The following is a 20,093-nucleotide window of genomic DNA, read 5'->3' as shown; positions in this document are numbered from 1 at the left end:
AGACACAGCAGAAACACAGGCCATGCTTAGGTAACATGCCCAAACAGCAATGAGTGTGTGATGCCTAAAGAAGTTTCAAGGGCTTTCTAACCCCACTTCTTACTGCTCAGATTCCAGGCTCTCCAAGCCTTGGGCCTCCATGACCTGCTCATTGCCAGCCAGGGAGCACTTCCACCTGGCATCGAGCTACTTCCCACTCCTGACCAGGAGCAGCAAGTAGAAATGATGTGAAAAGTACCTCTAGAGTAGAACTGATCCTGAGAGGAAACTCTGCCATCACCTTCTTGCCTGCCAAACATTGCTGTGGTCACCAGAAATGACACTCTGCACCTGGGCACATCTGTGCTCCCAGAACCAAAAACCACAGGCAGAACCACAGCTTGCTGGGTTTCCAGGCATCACCTCAATTGTGATGACCCACGGTGCTACTCTCTTTTTAGTTTTCCTTCTCTGTATCCTCTCCATTCTTCCGAATCTTCCTCTCAACTGACAGGTCTGAAGTGCATCAAACTGTTACAGTCAGGACCTGAGAGTCCAGTTGATATGTAAATGTGTAACTAAAAGGATTAAGGGCACCTTTCACAAATACAAACAGAAACAACCAGTGAAGAACACCATCAAAAAGAACCTGTTTACAAGCCTGCAAAATAAATGGAGTTGCAAAAGCTTCTGCATTTACCTTCCCCAACCCACTTGAGTTATCGGCGCAAACCAGCCCTGCTGTAAACCTTTTTCTTAAAACTTATGTAAACTTTTCTTTTTTATAACCAAGCTTTACTTTTTCCACAGGGATGGACAGAGTTGGAGCTGGGAGATTCAGGTACACAACACGGATTGATTTTGCAATCAAACAGTTATGTCTGATGATGGTAAATGTATATAGAGGGGGAAATAGCTGGCATCATGAAGCTTGAAGCTTGTGCCCCCTTCATCCCCCGTGGGTCAGTCCACACCTTCAGTGAAATCCCATGACCCAGAGATTTACTTCTTTTGGAATTAACATTTTCATTGGTTTTCAAAAAAAAACACACAACCAACTCCCAGGGCACAAAAGCACCTAGAGAAAATGCTGGTGCTTTTCAGACAAACAATATCGTGTGTAAGTTATCAGGCCAGAAATTTACACAATAAAGCGTGTCCATCTTCAAGAGACTGGCTGTTTGTCTGTCACCTCTTCAGAGCTGACACTGACAAAACAGAAGAGAAAGAAAAAGATCTCCTCTTCTCTCTGAGAGTGTCATTATTCTTCAAAGGCAGGGAGGGAGTGTGGAATTTTATCACAGCAAATGCACCACACTAAAATGGACACTCTCAGAAGAACAGCTCATCCAGGAGAACATACTGTACATCTCAGCTGCAGCCAAACAATTCCAGCGTCATTGCAGATCTTCAGGAACGATGAATCCGATACAGCCAAGGCAGGGATCTGGATTTTCACAGTAATCTTCTGTCAAGAGACAAAGAAAACCCTTTTAAAGTGTTGCTGCTTTTCTTTAAAGTGTATTTTCACCTCCTGACAACCGTTTGCTTATTTAGTGTATCTAAAATTGATCACCTGCACTACAAATCCCTTGCTGCTGCAGTCCGGCACCACCATGTTTGCTTTACTACCATTAATTTTACGAAACCTTTCTTAGGAACATAATTTGGGACAGATGAGAGTTATTTCTCCTGGTTTTGTGGTTGTTCCTGCGTCCTGCCTGCATTGGCTCACACAGGGGGTCAAACAGACTTCGGCAAACTGTTCATGTGCTAAAAGCTGAAAAAACCTCTACTGCACATATAGTTTTCATCCATAGCCCTGCTCTATTTTTAACGTAATTTTGACCTGTTGTGGACACTTCTGTAATTAAAAATTTATTACTGTATCAGGCATTTCTCAAAAAAATATTTACACTGTTACTTTTAATCATACATACACTGACTTCTTTACTTCTTACAGGGTGTGACCTCAGATTTTTTACTCAAAATTGGATGTACTTTCCTTAAAATAGCTTCTGCAGTAGGGAGCAGAAAGGAATGTTAACTTAAATTTCTTTACTCTTGATTTGAAAGCTGGCGTTGCATTACTAGCTGAACAAAAAGAGGTAAATTGAGACACTGTGCAAAAATATTCTTGATTTTTTTAAAGCATTTTAGAATGTAAATTGTTCTCAACATTTAAAAAGGTTCTCTATTTTTTATATTTCTAATTGTTTTCCTACTAGTTTATATTCTGATATTGCTAAAGTGATAATTTTGTAATCTCTGTGGAGACACGTTGACATATTTGTGCTTTTTAAATCAAAATATCTCACTTTTATCGTGCTTATCACACAGAAATGGACACACCAACAGCTTCACTAACAAATAAACACTGAAACGCAAAGTCAAATACTGAACTGGACCAAATCAAAACTGAATTGCTCCAGCAAGGCGACATGTCCGCCTCCCCCATGAGCACCCACCACCTGAAACCAGTGAGAACACCTGCCCTTCAGCCACTGACTGGATTTTGCCTTTGACCGAAGCCTTAAATATGGACTTGCCTCTGTCATAAATGTTCACAGGAACTCTGTTAATTGATTGGAAAGCATCGTTAGCAGTGAAGCAACTTCCTTCTTTAGAGACTGCATTGTCAGGTTTTGGGGATACTTACACCAGTGGAGTGAATACCACTTCAGTATCTTCAGAATTAACCCAAATGGGTTTGTTTGTTGACTACAATAATTTCTTTAAGTTCAGATATGATTCCCTCCGGTGGTGGCATTAAAAAAGCCTATATAATTTAGTTCATTATAAATTTTAAGCTCAAATTAAAACAGGGAAAGAAACCCCTAATTTTACAGCCTAGATTTGATTAGAATTAGTTCTCTGACTGAACAAATTATAGGACAGATTATTTAAATCAAATTGCTCTGCTGTGTCGAAAAAGGCATTTCCCCGGAGCCAGTGTATTTGTGTCATGTTTTGAGATGCAACGTAAAATAGTACTATATGGAAAGAATCTCATAATTGTCTTTGACAGCTCTATAGTAATTGAAAAATAGAGGATAAAGTTTAATTGCGAAGTGTTATGTCTGCTCTGCTTCTAAACACTTATTCATTATTCTCCTGCTGGTTTACTGACTATAAATTCTAGGCCTTTTAGAAAGCCTAGAGCACCCATTGCCTTTCAGAGGCACCGCAGCAGGATTTATCTAATGAGGCCTAACCCGTTATTTCCCTGTTTCGCACCGCATTTATGCAAGTGTGGGTTATGACCAAAGCAGCCTTGGCTTTCCCTGGGTCCACAGTGACATGTCCCTCGCTTCCCTTGGGTGCATCCCGGCATCTGGCCACAGGATGAGGTGGATCAGGAAATGGCCTGTTCTAACAAAAACTATCAGTGCCTTTATCCAGCCCAATCCGAAGCAGGCGTAGTGGGCTCTGGCAGGGACACAGGCCAGGGCACAGCCTTCCCTCACAACTAGCAGGTGGTGGTACTGCCCGTTAGTGAAACCATGCCCTCAGAGCCACGGCTCCTCCTCAGCATCTTCTCAGGCGCCCATGGGCCATGGTGCCACGGACAGCCGTGCCGAGCTTCTCCTCAGCGTCTGCCCAGTTGCCACGGACCACCCCTCACGCCGGGGCGAGCAGCCGAGGTGCCGCCGGGTCTCCCTCAGCAGCGGGCGGGGCGGGGCGGGGCGGGCGGCCCGTTGCCATGGCACCCCTCGCGCTCCCCGCTCTTCGAGCGCGCAGGCGCCGGCGGCCGCACCTCGCGCATATGCGGGCTCTCCGTCAGCGGCGGCCGCGCACGCGTAGTGGCCGGCGGGGCTCTGTCAGCTGGGCCTGGCGGTGCCGCGTTCCCTCCCCGCCCAGCCATGTCGTACGGCCCGCTGGACCCCCTCCGCCCCGGGGTGCCGCCCCCGCCGCGGGACTTCGGCGGCATCATCCAGACATGCAGCACCAACGTCCAGCGCATCGCACAGTACAGTGAGCGCGCCCGGGCTCGGGGGGGGTGGGAGCCGGCCCGGCGGCGGACTGCGAGCAGCGCGAGGGGGTCGCTCTGCGGGGTCTCGGCGGCGAGGGGGAAGCGCTCCCTGGGGTCGCCGGAGTCCCCGCCAGGGCGGTGCCCGGCGGGCCGAGGGCTGGCCCGGACGCGGCACCGGGGCCTCGCTGCCCCGTGTCCGCGGGCACGCCCCAGCCGGTGCTAAGCTTCCTCCTCCGGGCCCTGCCATTAACAGCTCGGGGCTGCCGCGGGCCCGGGACAAGTACGCGCCGCTGTCAGTTTGGATGCGGTGTTCGTGTCACTCTTGCCACGCTGGGCCCCTCCCTAGCAGCGCTGAAGCCCTCTGTCACCCCGGCAGGAGCCCGGCTTCTCGTTGGCTCCGAGGGCCCTCGGGTGAGGCGCGGTGTGGCAGCAGGGAGCCAAAGGCTGTCACCCCGCCTTGTGCGGGAGAAGCTCCTGTTGCAGAGATTTCTGAAGGCTGGTATTAACTCACCTGTTTCCTCTTAAGTGTGCTGGCAGAGTCCTGCAGGGAGGCGTTCTGCTGCTGTCGTTAAGTAAATGGTGTTGCAGTTTCTTGGTCATATAGTTGTCATTAGAGAAAGTTGTCAGTATCTTAAGCTAATCATTGAAATCCTAGTATTGATTGCTATAATACTGCTTACTAAAAGAGTCTTTGATAGAACCCCTTCCTAAGGATGCTACTTTTGCTAAAGAAGGCATTGATTGTCCGTGTGCCCATGCAATTTTTTAGGGGCGAGAACAGTTGAACATAGTGGTTCCTCTGAAAGTTTGTGACTTCTCCAATTAAATTGCACAAAGCTATTAATATTGCTGAAGCTGCTTTGCTTTTCCTCAGTCATGTTCATTTCTTCTTGGTATAGGCATGGCTGCTTGTTGAATTGCTTCAAAGTTCACCAAATAACATGGGGTGTCTGGGTTTTATCCTTTTTTTTTTTTTCTTTTCTTTTTTTCCCCTCTTTACGCCCCTTCCCTTCCGTTGGCAGTCTCCCTGTCAGCCTCCCCTTTGAAGTAGTTCAGCTTCTCTTTCTCATCCGACAAGCTCTCACTGTCTCATGACCAGCAGCCATCCTATCTCAGTGCGCTGCCTATCTAAATTGAAACAAATAGCTTTACAGTTTTTATCACGGTGGGTGGGAACACATAGAACATCTGACTTAACGTTATGGTAATTATCTTTATTCCATATTTTATAAAAGCTTTCCATTCAAGCCTAGGAGGAGAAGAGATACTGAAGCCTTAAGCCTGTCCTCATTTCCCCTTTCATTCACTGTAGGGCAAACAGTGGACACAGCTGACTATTTTTTCACTCCTTTGGAGGAACTCTGTAGAGTTAGCATGTCACACAAAATGCACAGGAAACTAGTGACCTGAGCTTGCAAAACTGTTGCTTGCAAGACTGTTACATGACCTAAGCATCTAGAGCAGAGATTGAAATGTTTTAAGCAATCTTAAGTGTAAAATAGTATGTGGAAGGCTTTACAACCTGAAATGGAAAGGGTTTGGAGACAGAAAGGTGTTGACTGAGGGGGCTCTCTATGTTGATGTGCAGTACCAAAGAATAAAAGTAAGGGACTCCAGCCCCTTCCTTTGGCCTCCCAGACACTTTGCTCCCATTTTGCGTAGACTCTGTGCATTGCTGTTGGCTGAGATAAACTAAACATAGCGAACTGTTGAACCCGGCTCAGACCAGGACAAAAAGCACATCACCTCTGTGGAAATAAGACTTGTACAAGAATCTCCCCCAATGGAGGAAAAAAATACATCACAGAGTATCCAGACATCGTAGCATAAATGCCATTTGCAAAGTCCTTGAAATCTACACACAGAGTATAGTCTGTGTGCCATTTGTCAGTTTAACTTGACTGTGAACTTTTCTGACCTTCCTGTGGCTGACAGAGCTGTGAAATACGTGCAGTCTGGCTTGCTAGAAGCCATGTTCAGCTCAGTGGATAAGGAGTTGTATAAACTCCTCACTGGATGAGCTAGTAGAAGTCTAGAATTCCAGTGAGAATACCCCTGCTGAATGCAAAAGCTAGAACACTTGCCTAATTACTTAGTAAATCATATTACAGCCTTAGCTGAGCTGCCATTGATATAAACCATTGGACATCACTTTAAAAGAAGTGGCCTTTGTAGTAATCTGATGTTCCTTCAGCAACACATTTAATCAACTGAAGTGGCTGCTCCAGCCTGAAAGCAGAAATTACACCAGTAGGATAGCACTGAATTGGAAGTAGCTCTTGTTAAACTCACGGGGTATTTCAGCTCTGTGCAGGCGCCGGTAGAACTATATTTTGTTCCTCCTTGGTCTTGCCTCTCTCAATGCTTGATGAGATAGCATACGATGTCATGATCGATTTGAGCTGATAAACATTGTACTGATGTCATAAGTGGCACACCCAGCATCTTTAGTAATGCCAAAAATTGTGCATCTGCAGAATAAAGTGGATCAGCTTGCTGATCTGTCAAAAAATAATCTTCTAAGGTTGAGGGAGTGGAGAGAGAAGATGATACTTGCTTTTCAGGTGGGTTAACAGTTTGATGTGATTGTGTTATTGCATGATCTCTAGTGCCTACACAAGAAAAATAGTAGAAAAACATAGGCGATGGCAGAGAAAGAGGGCTAGAATATCTCTTCTTGCTACAACCAGATTTCAAACTGATGCAAACTAACCATGAAGTGCACCATTGCTATCTGCTGTTCTTGAAAGGCTGGGCCAGTATTGTGAAAGGTTTGGGCTGTCATGAGTAGAAAAATTCAGATTTTTATTTTTTTAACTGATAGCAACTCTTGGCTTTTTCTTTCTTTTTTTTTTTTTTTTTTTTTTAACAGAGCACTAATAATTTAAATAACTTCAGATTGTGTAAAAGTGCAATACAGCTCAGTAAAGTTGTTCTGCAGCAGTGATAGCCTAAAATACAGCAATAGCAAGGCTGGTAGAAACAAACAGCTATGTTATTTGGTTTAAGAAGGTTGAGGAAGAGGAGTGCACAAGCTTTTAGCTCCACAGACTTGTCTTCAGGGTACGTGTGCCTCGCTATCACTTTCTTATCTGAAAGTTAGTATGTTAGGCTGGATCATGTCTAAATGGTGACATTTGAAACATACTTTGCATTTAAAGCAAAGAATGTAAGTGTTGTCTTACCAGTTTGGGTTAAGTGAAACATTGAGAGAAATCCTTTGGGGGAAGTAAGAAGAATACATTCAGGAAGAAATAAAATACACTAGAACTTGTCTTACTAACTCATCTTGTGATCTCTTTATCTTCAGCTGCTCAAATAAAGAATTTGATGAGCCAGCTGGGAACCAAGCAGGATTCCAGCAAGCTTCAGGAAAACTTGTAAGTATTAAATGAGCTACCGCTTATATTGGTTCTTTTTCACTTCTGTCTATATTCTTAGAGGAACTGGGTTACTTGCTTTGGGGAGATGCTTTAGTAAATAAACTTAATACAGTGCTACAAAGCAAAAATGACTAGCTGCTTTAAGTAGTTCACTGGATGAATTAAAGTGTTTCTGCAGGGTTCTGGAGAAGCCATTCAAAATTGCTGGATAGGAATGGTTAGAAACAGTATAGCTAATTTTAAATGGGTTGTAGTACATCAGCCATGCATTAGCTGTACTTTGAGGACTAGTTAGAGTAGCTTCACTTGTGCTTTAGAAGAAATGAATGCCGTATTTGGTCCTCACATAAGAGAAATAAGGTGAAACAGCAAAGACGGCCCATAATTGATGGAACTGGTGCAATTGATGTAGTACAGATGGATTTAGGCACTGGAAAGATTAGCAATCCTGTATGGCAGTCAAAATGCCACACATAATTTCAGAGAATAAGATGCCAATGGGGGACAACATAGAAAATATTTAAACAGGCATAGTCCAAACTGACTCCTAGAGAGACCGAGCAGGGAGTCTGTACGTCTGTGCATCTTTTACTTGTAAAGCGTAAATAGCAAGTTATGAGGAAAAATAATTTCTGGAGTCATAAAAGAAAACCTGAAAGTAAATTCTTCTATTATCTCTTCATGTGACCGTACCTTGAATCTCTTAATATACAACATGCCCATTTTTTTATAATAGCTGATTTTTTTTATAAGTTCATAACTTTTGGCGATAGCTACATACATTACATTTGGAAGATCAGATCAGAGCCCAGCTGGGAAAGGAATTTTTGTTTGCCTGAGCTGCTCAGTTGACTTGATCTGTATTTAATCAGTAGATAAAGAACTAATCATTGGTGACCAAACAAATGTCTTTCCATTTAATTTCATTATAGAAATGGCCTTCCTCTTTACCGTGAGAGTGGTTGTGCTGCGCAGATTCTCAGCTGCCATACAAATTTAATACAAAAATGTATATGTGGTTTATTCAACTTGCGTATTGCAGGTCAGCTTAGACAATAATGCAGGCTGAATACTTTGATTTGTGTATCTATTGGGCTCATTGAGTGACTTTCACTTAAGCATCTTCTATCCATTGAATGCCAAAAAAAGATTGGTTCTTGTTTTAGTATTTTGTATCTTCCTGGTAAACATTATTAGGTTTTGTGCATATGGCTGCAAAATAAAACTTGCAGATCTGTTCTCTGTGAAGCACAAGCATTTTTTCTAGTAAACTGCATCTTTGTACAAGGTGATTTCTTTACATGAAGTTCCATGGAACTAAGGTCTTTCTGCGTTGTGGTACTAATGAAGGTGCTGCTGCCCTAGATCCTTCACAACAATAGCTTTAAATTGTTGGAAAACATAAAGGCTCAGGGGAAAACCTTGCATTTCCCAAAGTAGAAGCTGGATTATTCCTCTCGCTGACCATTGATTTTTCACAAAAATGTAAGAATTTAATGTCTCTGAGTCTCTGTAATTTGATCAAATATACATTTAATCGATGGAGTTGGTGGTTGTCAAATGAACAGTTAGTTACTAATTGGTGGCACAAGGAATTTACCCTTAAAGAGTGATTATGTTCGCTGAATAAAGTTGTCTTTCCCTTGAATTTCTTTCTTTTGCCATTAGAGAAAAAAATCTTATTAAAACTACTATATTATACTAATTAGCAGGGAGCAAAGAGAACCTCTTTGGATCTTTTTTTAAAATATAGTCCAGAGTCAGGTTGATGGTAAAAGCAAAAAGTACGTCTCTGTTCCATTAGGGTGAAAAAACCCCACACCATAAAGGTGTGCGATCTTGGAACCACTACTTGGTCATTGTTTTGTAAACTGAAATGCTCAGAGACTGCTTTTTAGGTAGAAGCTTGTGTAACTGCTTTTGAACTGTTATTTCAGACAACAGCTACAGCATTCTGCAAACCGCCTTGCCAAAGAGACCAATGAATATCTAAAGGAGTTGGGGTCTCTACCACTTCCTCTATCTGCTTCTGAACAGGTAAGCACATAGAATTTGTCTGGATGTATTTTTTTTTGTTAAATCATTCATTTTGTGAAACTAGCTTAGACCATAAGCTCGCAAAGCTTGAACTGGCACAGCTGAAGAGAGAGCAGCCTTTTGCAAGGAAGAATGTTGTTGAAGTAGGGAACCACGTTAAACTGGCTACATCCTGGCTGCTTATATGACGTTGGAAAAGCAATGTTTCCCAGTAGCAGATAAGTATAAAACTTACTCACGTGAGAATAAGAAGCCCTAAATGTTTAAGGAGAGCTGAGTATGCAATTCTGTTTTTCTGAGTAAGTATCTGAAAAATAGTCTTGTTTACAAAGTGCCTGGTGATGCAAGGCAGTGTTTTGGGATAAGAACTCATAGAAAACTGCATGTCAGAATGAAATGTGATCACACCAAAAACCCTGGCATGTGATTTATTAGCAGTGGGGGAAAGCTGACTTGCCTTGCTCATACTTGAATAAAGCAAAATAAAGTGAGGCGATGATTATGGCTTTACCTCTTGCCAGGAGTCCTTCGAGTTCCCCCTCCCTGTGGGAGAGGGAAGGGACAGTCCTCTGCTGTTTGCATTTTCTTGCTCTACTTAAAATCACTACCACAACATTGATATATCTGCTTTTGTGTTACTGTTGTGGGATGATCTGTGGGTATGGGTCAGCAGATGTTGTCTTCATCTAATTCCGTATTTAAATACAGAATAGGTTTATATGCCAGTTGTAAACATGGCCACATTTTGCTTGCACATTTGCTTTGCACATTTTGCGAATATTTTTCAGTTTATCTCCCTCTGGTGAAGAAAATGCTGTCCTTTGCATCTTGCTGAATGCAAGAGTGACTTTTGAAGCCTGTGGAGTGGTCTAGGTGAAATCTGCAGGAGCTGGTATCGATATGCTGAGGGTCTCCTCTGGCAGAAGGGTTGTTGTTTCCAGGCGGCTCAGATGGAAGCTGCAGTGTATCATGAGACTGCTGTTGTAGCTTATAGAAAAAAAATTAATTGAAAACATTTATTTCCTTGAAATGACTATATTGAATTGATACAAACTCATTGAAGGATTACAATACTGGAAAGCCTGCAATTTGAGACAGCTGTTGCATATCTCTCTAATGGAAAACATAAGAACTGACTAGAGTATTGAGTGTCCTTGGGACAAGCTTTTTCACAGCTTCTTGTTTCCCATAACTGGCATGTCGCAATACTCAAAGGAGACATTCTGTGGAGGCTAAATAAGTTGATACTCTAAAATGAGGATGACAAGGAATATTACAATTGATGTATCTGGAGAAAAGATAAACTGAAATGGTTATCAGGACTAAGGATATTCTCAGAAACAGCAGGCTTGTAGCGCAGCGTGGCTGGGAGAGACAGCTTGTGAAACTGGGGTAATGGGTGTTGCCATTAGTTCTGGAAGTGTACGGCTTCCTATAATTGTAAGAAATTTAAGGGGGTTGTGTTATCAGGACAAGAGAAAATCAAGAACTACCAGGGTGGCTAAGTAGAGGAATGGAGAGTAAAGGCATTTTAGGTATCCAAAAGGCATGTAATTAAATGTGGTAGATTACTGGAATTTGGATAAGAGTAATGGTGTAGAAGACCTCTCTACTTCATACTTAAAACTAGATTGAAATTAGAGAACCTCATTGCACAAAACTGTTATGCAGTAGGTGAGGCATAGAACATTTGGTATAACAAATAAAAATATGGTGGGCTTTTTGTTCTCTCCAGTGCCCTAGAATGCTGGAACTCAAAGATCACTTGAATGCCAGCATTCGTTGTTGTTGTTGTTATGATGATGATGAGTTTTTCGAGAGTCTGACAGTTACATTATCATGAATGGGAATATCTGAACACTTGTTTTTGTTTCAACTCTTTAGCGCCAACAGAGGCTTCAGAAAGAACGTTTAATGAATGACTTCTCCGCGGCCTTAAATAACTTCCAGGCAATACAGAGGCGAGTGTCAGAGAAGGAAAAAGAGACTATAGCAAGGGCAAGAGCTGGCTCCCGTATCTCTGTAAGTATTTATAAGAATTTTATATTGATATAGTGAACTACAAATCTTTTGAGAGATCTTGTACTTGCCTACCAACTTCATAGCTGTCTACTGGCACACTACTGAGTGCAGATGAGGCCTTGGTGCATTAGTTTTGTCGTTCCAGATGTTGTAAGTAGGCGCTCATTTCCGTGTGTTCCTCATCAGTGTAAGTAGAGGAGGGAAGGAATCCTCATAGCTGCAAATGTTGCAGAGGACGAGATGGGGAGTCAAAGTATAGTTAATAGTAAAGTATTGCAGGCTGCTCTTTGCTTGACATCAGCCCTAGGCTATAAAATTTAAGAGGTCAGTTGGAAGCTTACCACACCTTAAATTACATCTTAAATCTCTCATTATGTTTCTTTATTTTCATATAGCTTCTGTCCTGCTAATGTACCTTCAAACCTTCTCCCTATTACATTTTGACAAAACCCTGTGGCTACTAAGAATTCATAATAAAAAGGCGGGTGAAAGCATATTTCTCCCCTTGCCTTAGGTCTTTGTGTTAACTGCATAGTCTTAATTTCTACAAGGGAACACACTTATCCATTGGATTATGGTCTAAATTTTTTTGCTATATGGTGAGAGAAGAAGTGACAAACAAACCTAAACCATTCTATGATTCTATGAAACAACGACAGCTGATTTGAGCAAATGGACTAGCTGCTTTTGATCACTCTGTCTGATTTGCAGAGACACTCTGAGTCTAAAAATCTAAAGACTGCTCTAAATCTGATCTTAATTAGCCTAAATTAAATCTGAAAGCTGAAGTTGACAGTGGCATACTCAAAGAACTCTCTGGACAGTGTATGCCTTTGTGTTCAAGATACTCCTGTTGATTTTGTGAGTGGTCCTGGTAGTCTGCAAGACTAATAACTCATTTATCTCTTCTAGGCTGATGAGCGGTTCAGAGAAGAACAGCTTGTTTCATTTGATAGGTAACAGCTTCTTGTGCTCTTGATGTTATACTTTTAGCTATGTATAACTGAAGTTTTTATGGTAAGATATGTTACTGTAACTTGGGCCAGGCTCTGCTAGCTGAATGCGAAGCAAAAAGATTTGAAATGCAATTATTACAGTGTTTGTAATATACAACGTAAAAAATTAGCTGCATATGAGGGTATTTTATCCTCCTTAAATGTAAGTTGTGTGATTACTGCCCTGAGGAACTGTGGAGTCTAGTATGTGCCAGTTGGAGCTCCTGGTTTTCTGGACTGTAAGCAAAAGATTACCAGATAGGTTTTCCCTCACTGCGACTCTTTCCATAAAGAGCTGTCTATTTATCTCATGGGTCTGGGTGTTCTCTAGCAGCCCAGTTGGAGCTTTTACAGCATTACTGCCTTAAATTCAGAAGTCCTGGACACTGTGCACTGGCAAACTAATCCTAGAATGTGTGCAACAAGACAGCATTACTGTCCCCTGTCAGATAGTTTTCAGTTCTGCAGTAACAGTGTGCCTGCAAAGTAGGTAGATTTGTAAAATGTTATATAAACTCTACAGTGTGGTAAAGAGAACTCAAGACACCTCAGAAGCATCTGTGATTACTGTGTCTGTTTCTGCTGTGTGTATATTTGAGAAAACTGGGATGAAATTTGTTGGCCCTATCTGTATAAATCCTTTAACTTTCTAAATTAAGAAACCTAGTTTACAGGTCTCATCTACGCATCTTACCTCTGTAAACAGCGCTTCATCTGAGCAGCTGCTTGCTGTGCGTCCCTTTCATTAGCCCTGTGCTCTCACTTACTGAGTCGGGACTGAAAGCCCCATCCTGTTCAGTTACACCAGTGCTGTGATGAATCTAACACCTTGCTCGCTAAGGCAGGGAACCAGCCAGGTACCTGCTCATGCCGAGGTGCTGAGCTCAGTGAGAGGCCTTGGCACACAGCAGCCGCTCCACATTCAAAGTTGGTCTTGTGTGCTGCACGTCAGGAACTTCTGTCTTGAATATCTGAAAATGCTACTGACAGCTTAGAGCCGAATTGCTGAATGGATCAGCGGTCTCTGACCTGCTCGTGTAGTTTATCTTCATTTCTTTTGACACTTTGAGACTTTAAAACTATTTAGTGTTGTATACCTAACACTGGAGCGTTACAGTGCTTTCCAGCACGTTTCTCTTCGTTGAGAAGAGGGAGATGTTGCCCTTGAAGAACTTTCTATGCTGAACATATAGATGGCCTTGTATTATAGGTACTGCCTTTGCTATAATAGGTGTAACTTGTGCAGCAGTTATGAAATACCAGCTCATCGGGAGAGAGGTAGATTGGGAACCAGAGTTATCTGTTTTTTAAGATCTCTTTTGGTGTGTGATATAACTTGAAGTTCTTATAGACTAACAAAATACTAAAACACTTTATCTGGCATTTGGAGATAAGAATAGCAAGTAAGAATTTTTTAATCCAGATCCTTGTCAGGTGTTTTTTTGTTCTGATAATGTTGTGCTTGCAGGCTACTCTCAATCCAAACTTTCACCTCATGTCTCCCTTTTTTGGGGTACAGGTATTTAAAAAACAAACAAAAAACCCAACACAAAACCAGAGCTGAAATAAGGAGGTTTATTCTATAATGCTATAGGTAACTGGCACACCCTAGAAAAGAGTATGCTGTGCATGTAACTGCTTTCCAGTATCTTCGCTTTTCCCAATATGTCAATTTTTTCAGTTTTTCCAATTTTTTTAACTGTTGTCAGAAATCAGTCCTGCCTCTGTGCACAGGAACCTGGGGGTTGTTCTGTAGGAAGTTTTTCAACTTTAACTCACTGGCGCTTTGCTGTAACTGAGGTGTGGGAGTACCTATACTCAGAGAAAGAGTTGTACTTTCTTTCCATCTCTTTTCAGTGGTGAAGATTGGAATCAAATGCAGTCTCAGGAAGAAGATGTGGCAATAACTGAACAGGACCTTGAACTCATTAAAGAAAGAGAAACAGCAATCAGGCAATTAGAGGTGACCAGTAGATCCTGCACGGTTAACAGTATTGGGAGATAAACGAAAGAAGTCATGGAGTGCTAACTAATGGGATGGGCTGAGGAGATCTGAAGGTGGAGGCACAAAGTTCCTTGTAAAGAGGATTGATGCCAAGATCAATCTCCCTGCTCCTGTTGAAGGACACTAGGTATATTTTCCTTCGGTGTTGACTGGTGGTCCTTCAGAGATGGTAGGAGCAACTCATGTTACAATGTTCATCTCTATTCCATACTGTGTTGATTGTTAGTGTGATGAAACAAATACTGCAAAGCAGGAATATTGCAGACTCCTGTGTTAAACCCAAGTTCCATAGATGGTAGCATCAAATCACCTCAGTCAGTGAACGATGGTATCTATTCTGATGTTTTGAGTAATGGTCAGAACAGGCACTAAGAATGAGGATGAGAAAAATTGTAACCAGTATTTGTTACAACTTGTCAAACTGTTGTCTTCAGGCAGACATTTTGGATGTCAATCAGATATTTAAGGATTTAGCCATGATGATTCATGACCAAGGAGATATGATTGGTAAGTGGGTTTGGATAATAGGAAGTTTCTTCTTAGTTCAATTACATGTTTTCATGGAATGGTTTGGGTTGGAAGGGACCTTAAAGCCCATCCAGTCCCACCCCCTGCCCTGGTGGGACCTCCCACCAGACCAGGTTGCTCAAAGCCCCCTCCAACCTGGCCTTAAACCCCTCCAGGGATGGGGCAGCCACAGCTTCTCTGGGCAACCTGGGCCAGGCTCTCACCACCCTCGCAGCAAAGAATTTCTTCCCCAGATCTCATCTTAATCTCCCCTCTGTCAGTGTCAAACCCTTCCCCCTCCTCCTATGGCTCCCCTCCCTGATCATGAGTCCCTCCCCAGCTTTCCTGGAGCCCCTTTAGGGATGGGCAGGTCTCCCCGGAGCCTTCTCTTCTCCAGGCTGAACCCCCCCCAACTCTCTCAGCCTGTCCTCACAGCAGAGGGGCTCCAGCCCTCCCAGCATCTCTGTTGCCTCCTCTGGCCCCGCTCCAACAGCTCCATGTCCTTCTGATGTTGGTGGCCCCAGAGCTAGAGGCAGCACTGGGTGAGGGGGGTCTCCCCAGAGCAGCGCAGCAGAATCCCCCCCCTCACCATGATGGCCATGCTGCTGGGGATGCAGCCCAGGGTGCGGGTGGTTTCTGGACTGCCAGTGCACGTTGCCGGGGGTGTTTGTGAACAAGAAGCTCCACATGACCAAGTCCTTCTCCTCAGGGCTGCTCTCCAGCCATTCTCCACCCAGCCTGGATTTGGGCTTGGGATTGCCTTGACTCAGGTACAGGACCTTGCACTTGGCCTGGCTGAACTTCACAAGGTTCACACAGTGCCACCTCTCCAGCCTGTTGAGGTCCCTCTTGATGGCGTCCCTTCCCTCCAGCGTGTCGACTGCACCACACAGCTTGGTGTCCTTGGCAAACTTGTTTTGTCTATGTATTGCATTTCTAATTATTTTTTTTAAAGACTGAAACTCTGAAATATTTTACAATGAGTTCTCTTTTTTTTTTTTTCCATAGATAGCATAGAGGCAAATGTGGAAAGTGCAGAAGTTCATGTGGAAAGAGCCAGTGAGCAGTTACAGAGAGCTGCCTATTATCAGGTAAATTCTGTATGCTTGCATTATTGTGAATGTATGGTTAAGCAATAATGGAACAGGCATAGCAAGACACAATACTGCTGGCTGCAGGATGCCAAACAAGTTATTTAAAAACAGCTTGTGCAAGTTGGCACTCACTCAGAATTGTGCCGCAAGGAATAGATAAAGCACATGAGTTAAAAACATGGTATTGAAATTACCCTTCTACTTCGGAGGCTGTATAGTCAGTCTGTTCCCCAGCAAGTGTAAGTGTAAGCTGTCTCTGCTGTTCTCAGGAGATAGCAGAACAGTTAAACAAGAAGAAATTCTCATGTTGTATGCATCTTGTAAACCTATCAGCCAAGACACTGATGTGCAAAAATTCTTGCCCAGACTCGGGAAACTTCTGGTGACCAAGATTTGCAGCACCCTTCTGTCTAACCGCTGAGTTCCCATCCCATAGTCTGTCCTCTCTGTCCCACCAAATATCTTGCAGTGGCTCTCACTGCTGCTTGAATCTCCTTTGTGTGTGATATTCAATGTTTTCTGTAGGTTCCTTTCATCATTATTATCCCTGTAGGTGCAGTTTCTGTAAAGGAACAAGGACTCTGTCCCATCAATCCCATACAGGGTTTTAGTGCTGGGACTTCAGGCTTCCCCACAAGATAAATATTGGACTCTCTCAAGCTGTTACGGGGGGAGGTACTAGGAGGCACTAAAACTCCAGTGTTGTTAACACAAGGAAGGAGAAAGTAGCTTTTTCCCATCTGGCCACATTTAGTAGTATTCTCTCTCCATGACTTCCTGTATAAAGTTTTGAGGTATATTATAAATCTGCGCTTGGGAGCTATTGGACGCATATTGAATGTGGTTTTTTGGATGGAGAAGAAAGTGGGTTATATATAACTATCCTCAAGTCCTTAGATATTAAGTTAAAAATATTTGGTGTATATGGACAGACTGTAGTTTCCTGTGATGAATAAAGTAATCTGAGCTGTAATATCCAAGTACAGTAACTGTTAAATCATCTAAAGTGTAGAAATGCAATACTATTTCCACACCAACTCCAAGTGGCCAAGGGGAGATCGTATCAGAGAACTGCTTAGCAGTGTTATTAGTCTTACCTGGAAAAGTTAAAAGGCTAGAGATGTTTGGCTTTCCCTTGAAGCTGTGGTGGTGTCTGTTAGGATGAAAAGCATGTGGTAGGTGTTGTCAAGTTGAAGTAAAGCTTGCATTTTCCTTAAGAGAAGCAAAACTTGTCATGTTTTGACTTAACTGTATCTCTTGGACCACTGCGCTCCTACCTAAAACTAAAAACATTGATCTGTAGGATCATGCATTTTAAGGAACACGTAGAAGTGTTCGGGCAACACTAGGCTTCTCTTGAATAATTATTGATACCAAGTGCTCTTGTTTGCCTGAGTTAGTAACATTAACTGGTAGACTTGCTCTTTCCTCTTGTCATCTGTTCCTGGTGTCAGTGGCTTTTTTTCTTCTTTTATTAGAAGAAATCGCGTAAGAAGATCTGTATCCTGCTTCTTGGTCTTGCTGTGGCTACTATAATCATAGGATTACTTATCTGGCAGGCAACAGAATGAAATCTTCACATGGAACCTAGTCTCATTGCTGAGATTTTTTTTCCCTCAGAGCAAACAGGCTGACTAGTCTCGGAAATGGATTGACCACCCTGAGAGAGCACAAGCTGGAACTACTTCTTGTAATAGATATTAGCAACTAATGTGCAGATAACTAGTATTTGGAATTAGTGAACCATGGAGACAGTATTTATCAGTTTATACACAAATTATATTGTTTTATGTAACAAAAATATTGTGGTTTTGCTTTCTGTAATGTATTATTCCCCGTCCCAACTGTATGCTGAAGTGTGATCAATAATTGGAGATGTCTTGTTTTTGAGAAGTGGCACAACTTTAACTTTATATGTATAGGTAACTTTGTTGGACTGGAATAAGAATGACATTCAAAGAGGGCACAACACTGATTCACATTACCTTAATCCAGCAGTTTCTAAAGTCTCCAGTACCTGCCCCATGGTTTTGTTAGTTTCCAAGTGGCTGTGGCTTTCTCTTGAAGAGAAAGATGTTACAGATTTGAAAAGCAAGGAGAAGTATGCATGGGTGAGAGCTGGAACCACTGCGTGCTGGTCAGTTGAGCCTTGAGACTCGTAACTGCGTTTAATTTTCTGAGCATGGTTGGGGTTGTTTTTTTCCAAAATGCATCATTTGAGGACAGGATGTTCTTTGACTTCTAATCTAACATTTCCTTAGATAAACTAGCTGGTGGTTTATTATTGGACAAATCTCTTCCAATGCTGACTCTCAAGCACTAGAAATACAGAGTTTAGCTGCTCGCTCCTGTTTTGAGAAGCTTCCAGGGAGAAAATCACACAAAGATGAGGAAGTGGGCACCTAAGTTTACAAGCTAGCAAGATAGATAAGCAGTAGCTGAAATCTTGCTTCTGAAGAAGTACTCTTAAAGCTCACTTGTAGTGTACTAGTAAATGTTGTGTGTGGCTTGTTGAACATCTGATGTTTTCCATTATTTATGAAACAGAAAGTGCAGAAACTGGCAGAGTGAAGTAGTTGTTTTTTCAGACCGAGGATGTGTGTGCAAATGACGATGGTTCCATTGGTGGTTCCAACTGTCTTGCTGTTAGAGCTGGACAGAACATAGCAGCCACTCCCCGCTTCGATGTAGCTCTGAACTGACATGCACTGAGGGAACAGCAATCTGTCCAAAGCCCAACAGAGAGTGGTAAATGCAGCATACTGACCCATTTTGTATTTAATCCTTATTCCATGTCTTCTGTATAATAAAGTAAATGTGAAAGCTGGGAAGGGAGTGTGTTCTCCCAATTACACAGTGGTTTGCACTATTGCGCCATCATTCCATCTAACAACCATCAATAAACACTTTTAAAAGCATCTGTCAGAGCTTCTTTCTTTTGCAGTTTAGACAGTGGCGCAGGTATGTTAGCAGTTCCCTCTAAGCAGGGTAGAAGACTTTATATCAGCAACAGCAGTGCTTCCTTCAGCTTTTGTTCTGTGGTCCCTGATTCTTAGAAATGAAGCTAGTTGGCAACACTGAGTGACTTCCACATGGACATACACAGAACTCCTGTGTGGAGCCCTGTACAATAGCTGGGTCAACTCTGGCTATTTGCCTGATGCTAGAACTTCAAGTCTTTGCCGAGCCTGTACCATAAAATTTGGGAAGGGAACTGTGTGTTGTTCTGTTCCTTATTTAAAATATTCCTAAAGTCTGCTGCTTTGTGCACTGCCTGCTGCAGGGATGTCACATCTCCATATGAAAATGTAAGCACTTAAACCACCGCCTGGGTGTGTTATTTGTGTGATCCATCATGGTTGGGTCCCTCGGGAGCTGGATTTGAGACCACTAGCCCAGCTCGCTGGGGTCAGGTTTGCTGCAAGTGCTTGACCCTTTCTTCTCTTTCTTTACACCACTGAACTTACTGGTGGAGCTACTGCAGCATTGACTGCAGGGTGAGAAGTCACCGTTGGAAGCTCTTGTGGCTGTTGGTGCAGTGTTCCTGGCTCCCGGGTGGGTTCTGTGCTGTAGGAGATTTGTAGCGCTACACAGATGATGAGGGGCCTGGAGCATCTCTCTTAGGAGGAGAGGCTTAGGGACTTGGGTCTTTTTAGTCTGGAGAAGACTGAGGGGGGGATCTGATCAACGCCTATAAATACTTAAAGGGTGGGTGTCAGGAGGATGGGGCCAGTCTTTTTTCAGTGGTGCCCAAGGACAGGACAAGAGGAAAGGGGCACGAACTTGAACATAAGAAGTTCCACCTAAACCTGAGGAGGAACGTCTTTCCTGTGAGGGTGGCAGAGCCCTGGAACAGGCTGCCCAGAGAGGCGGTGGAGTCTCTGCCTCTGTAGATATTCAAGCCCCGCCGGGACACGATCCTGTGCAACCTGCTCTGGCAGGGGGTTGGACTGGATGATCTCCAGAAGTCCCTTCCGACCCCATGTGTTTCTGTGACGCCGGAGCCTGGCACCGGCCGAGGGGTGACCTGCCTGTGGCGGCGGGTCCTGCGCCCTCAGGGTGCCAGGCCGCTCCGGGAGCTGCGGCTCTCGGGGAGGG

The 20,093-nt window shown here is 43.2% G+C and overlaps 1 protein-coding gene across 1 annotated transcript; it reads left to right on the top strand.

Moving 5' to 3' along the window:
- Positions 1-3,785: 3,785 nt before the first annotated feature.
- STX12 (syntaxin 12) lies at positions 3,786-18,906 on the top strand. The gene is made up of 9 exons (XM_074162255.1): positions 3,786-3,954; positions 7,263-7,332; positions 9,273-9,372; positions 11,257-11,394; positions 12,307-12,350; positions 14,247-14,352; positions 14,829-14,901; positions 15,910-15,992; positions 17,474-18,906. Exons 1-9 carry the CDS (start codon positions 3,843-3,845, stop codon positions 17,564-17,566), a joined length of 819 nt encoding a protein of 272 aa, XP_074018356.1. The 5' UTR covers positions 3,786-3,842; the 3' UTR covers positions 17,567-18,906.
- The last annotated feature ends 1,187 nt before the right edge of the window (positions 18,907-20,093 follow it).

This window comes from Numenius arquata, chromosome 21, assembly GCF_964106895.1.
Source record: "Numenius arquata chromosome 21, bNumArq3.hap1.1, whole genome shotgun sequence".
Classification (NCBI taxonomy): domain Eukaryota; kingdom Metazoa; phylum Chordata; class Aves; order Charadriiformes; family Scolopacidae; genus Numenius; species Numenius arquata.
The sequence above is the reverse complement of the archived record's forward strand: the minus strand, read 5'-3'. Positions and strand labels throughout refer to the sequence as shown.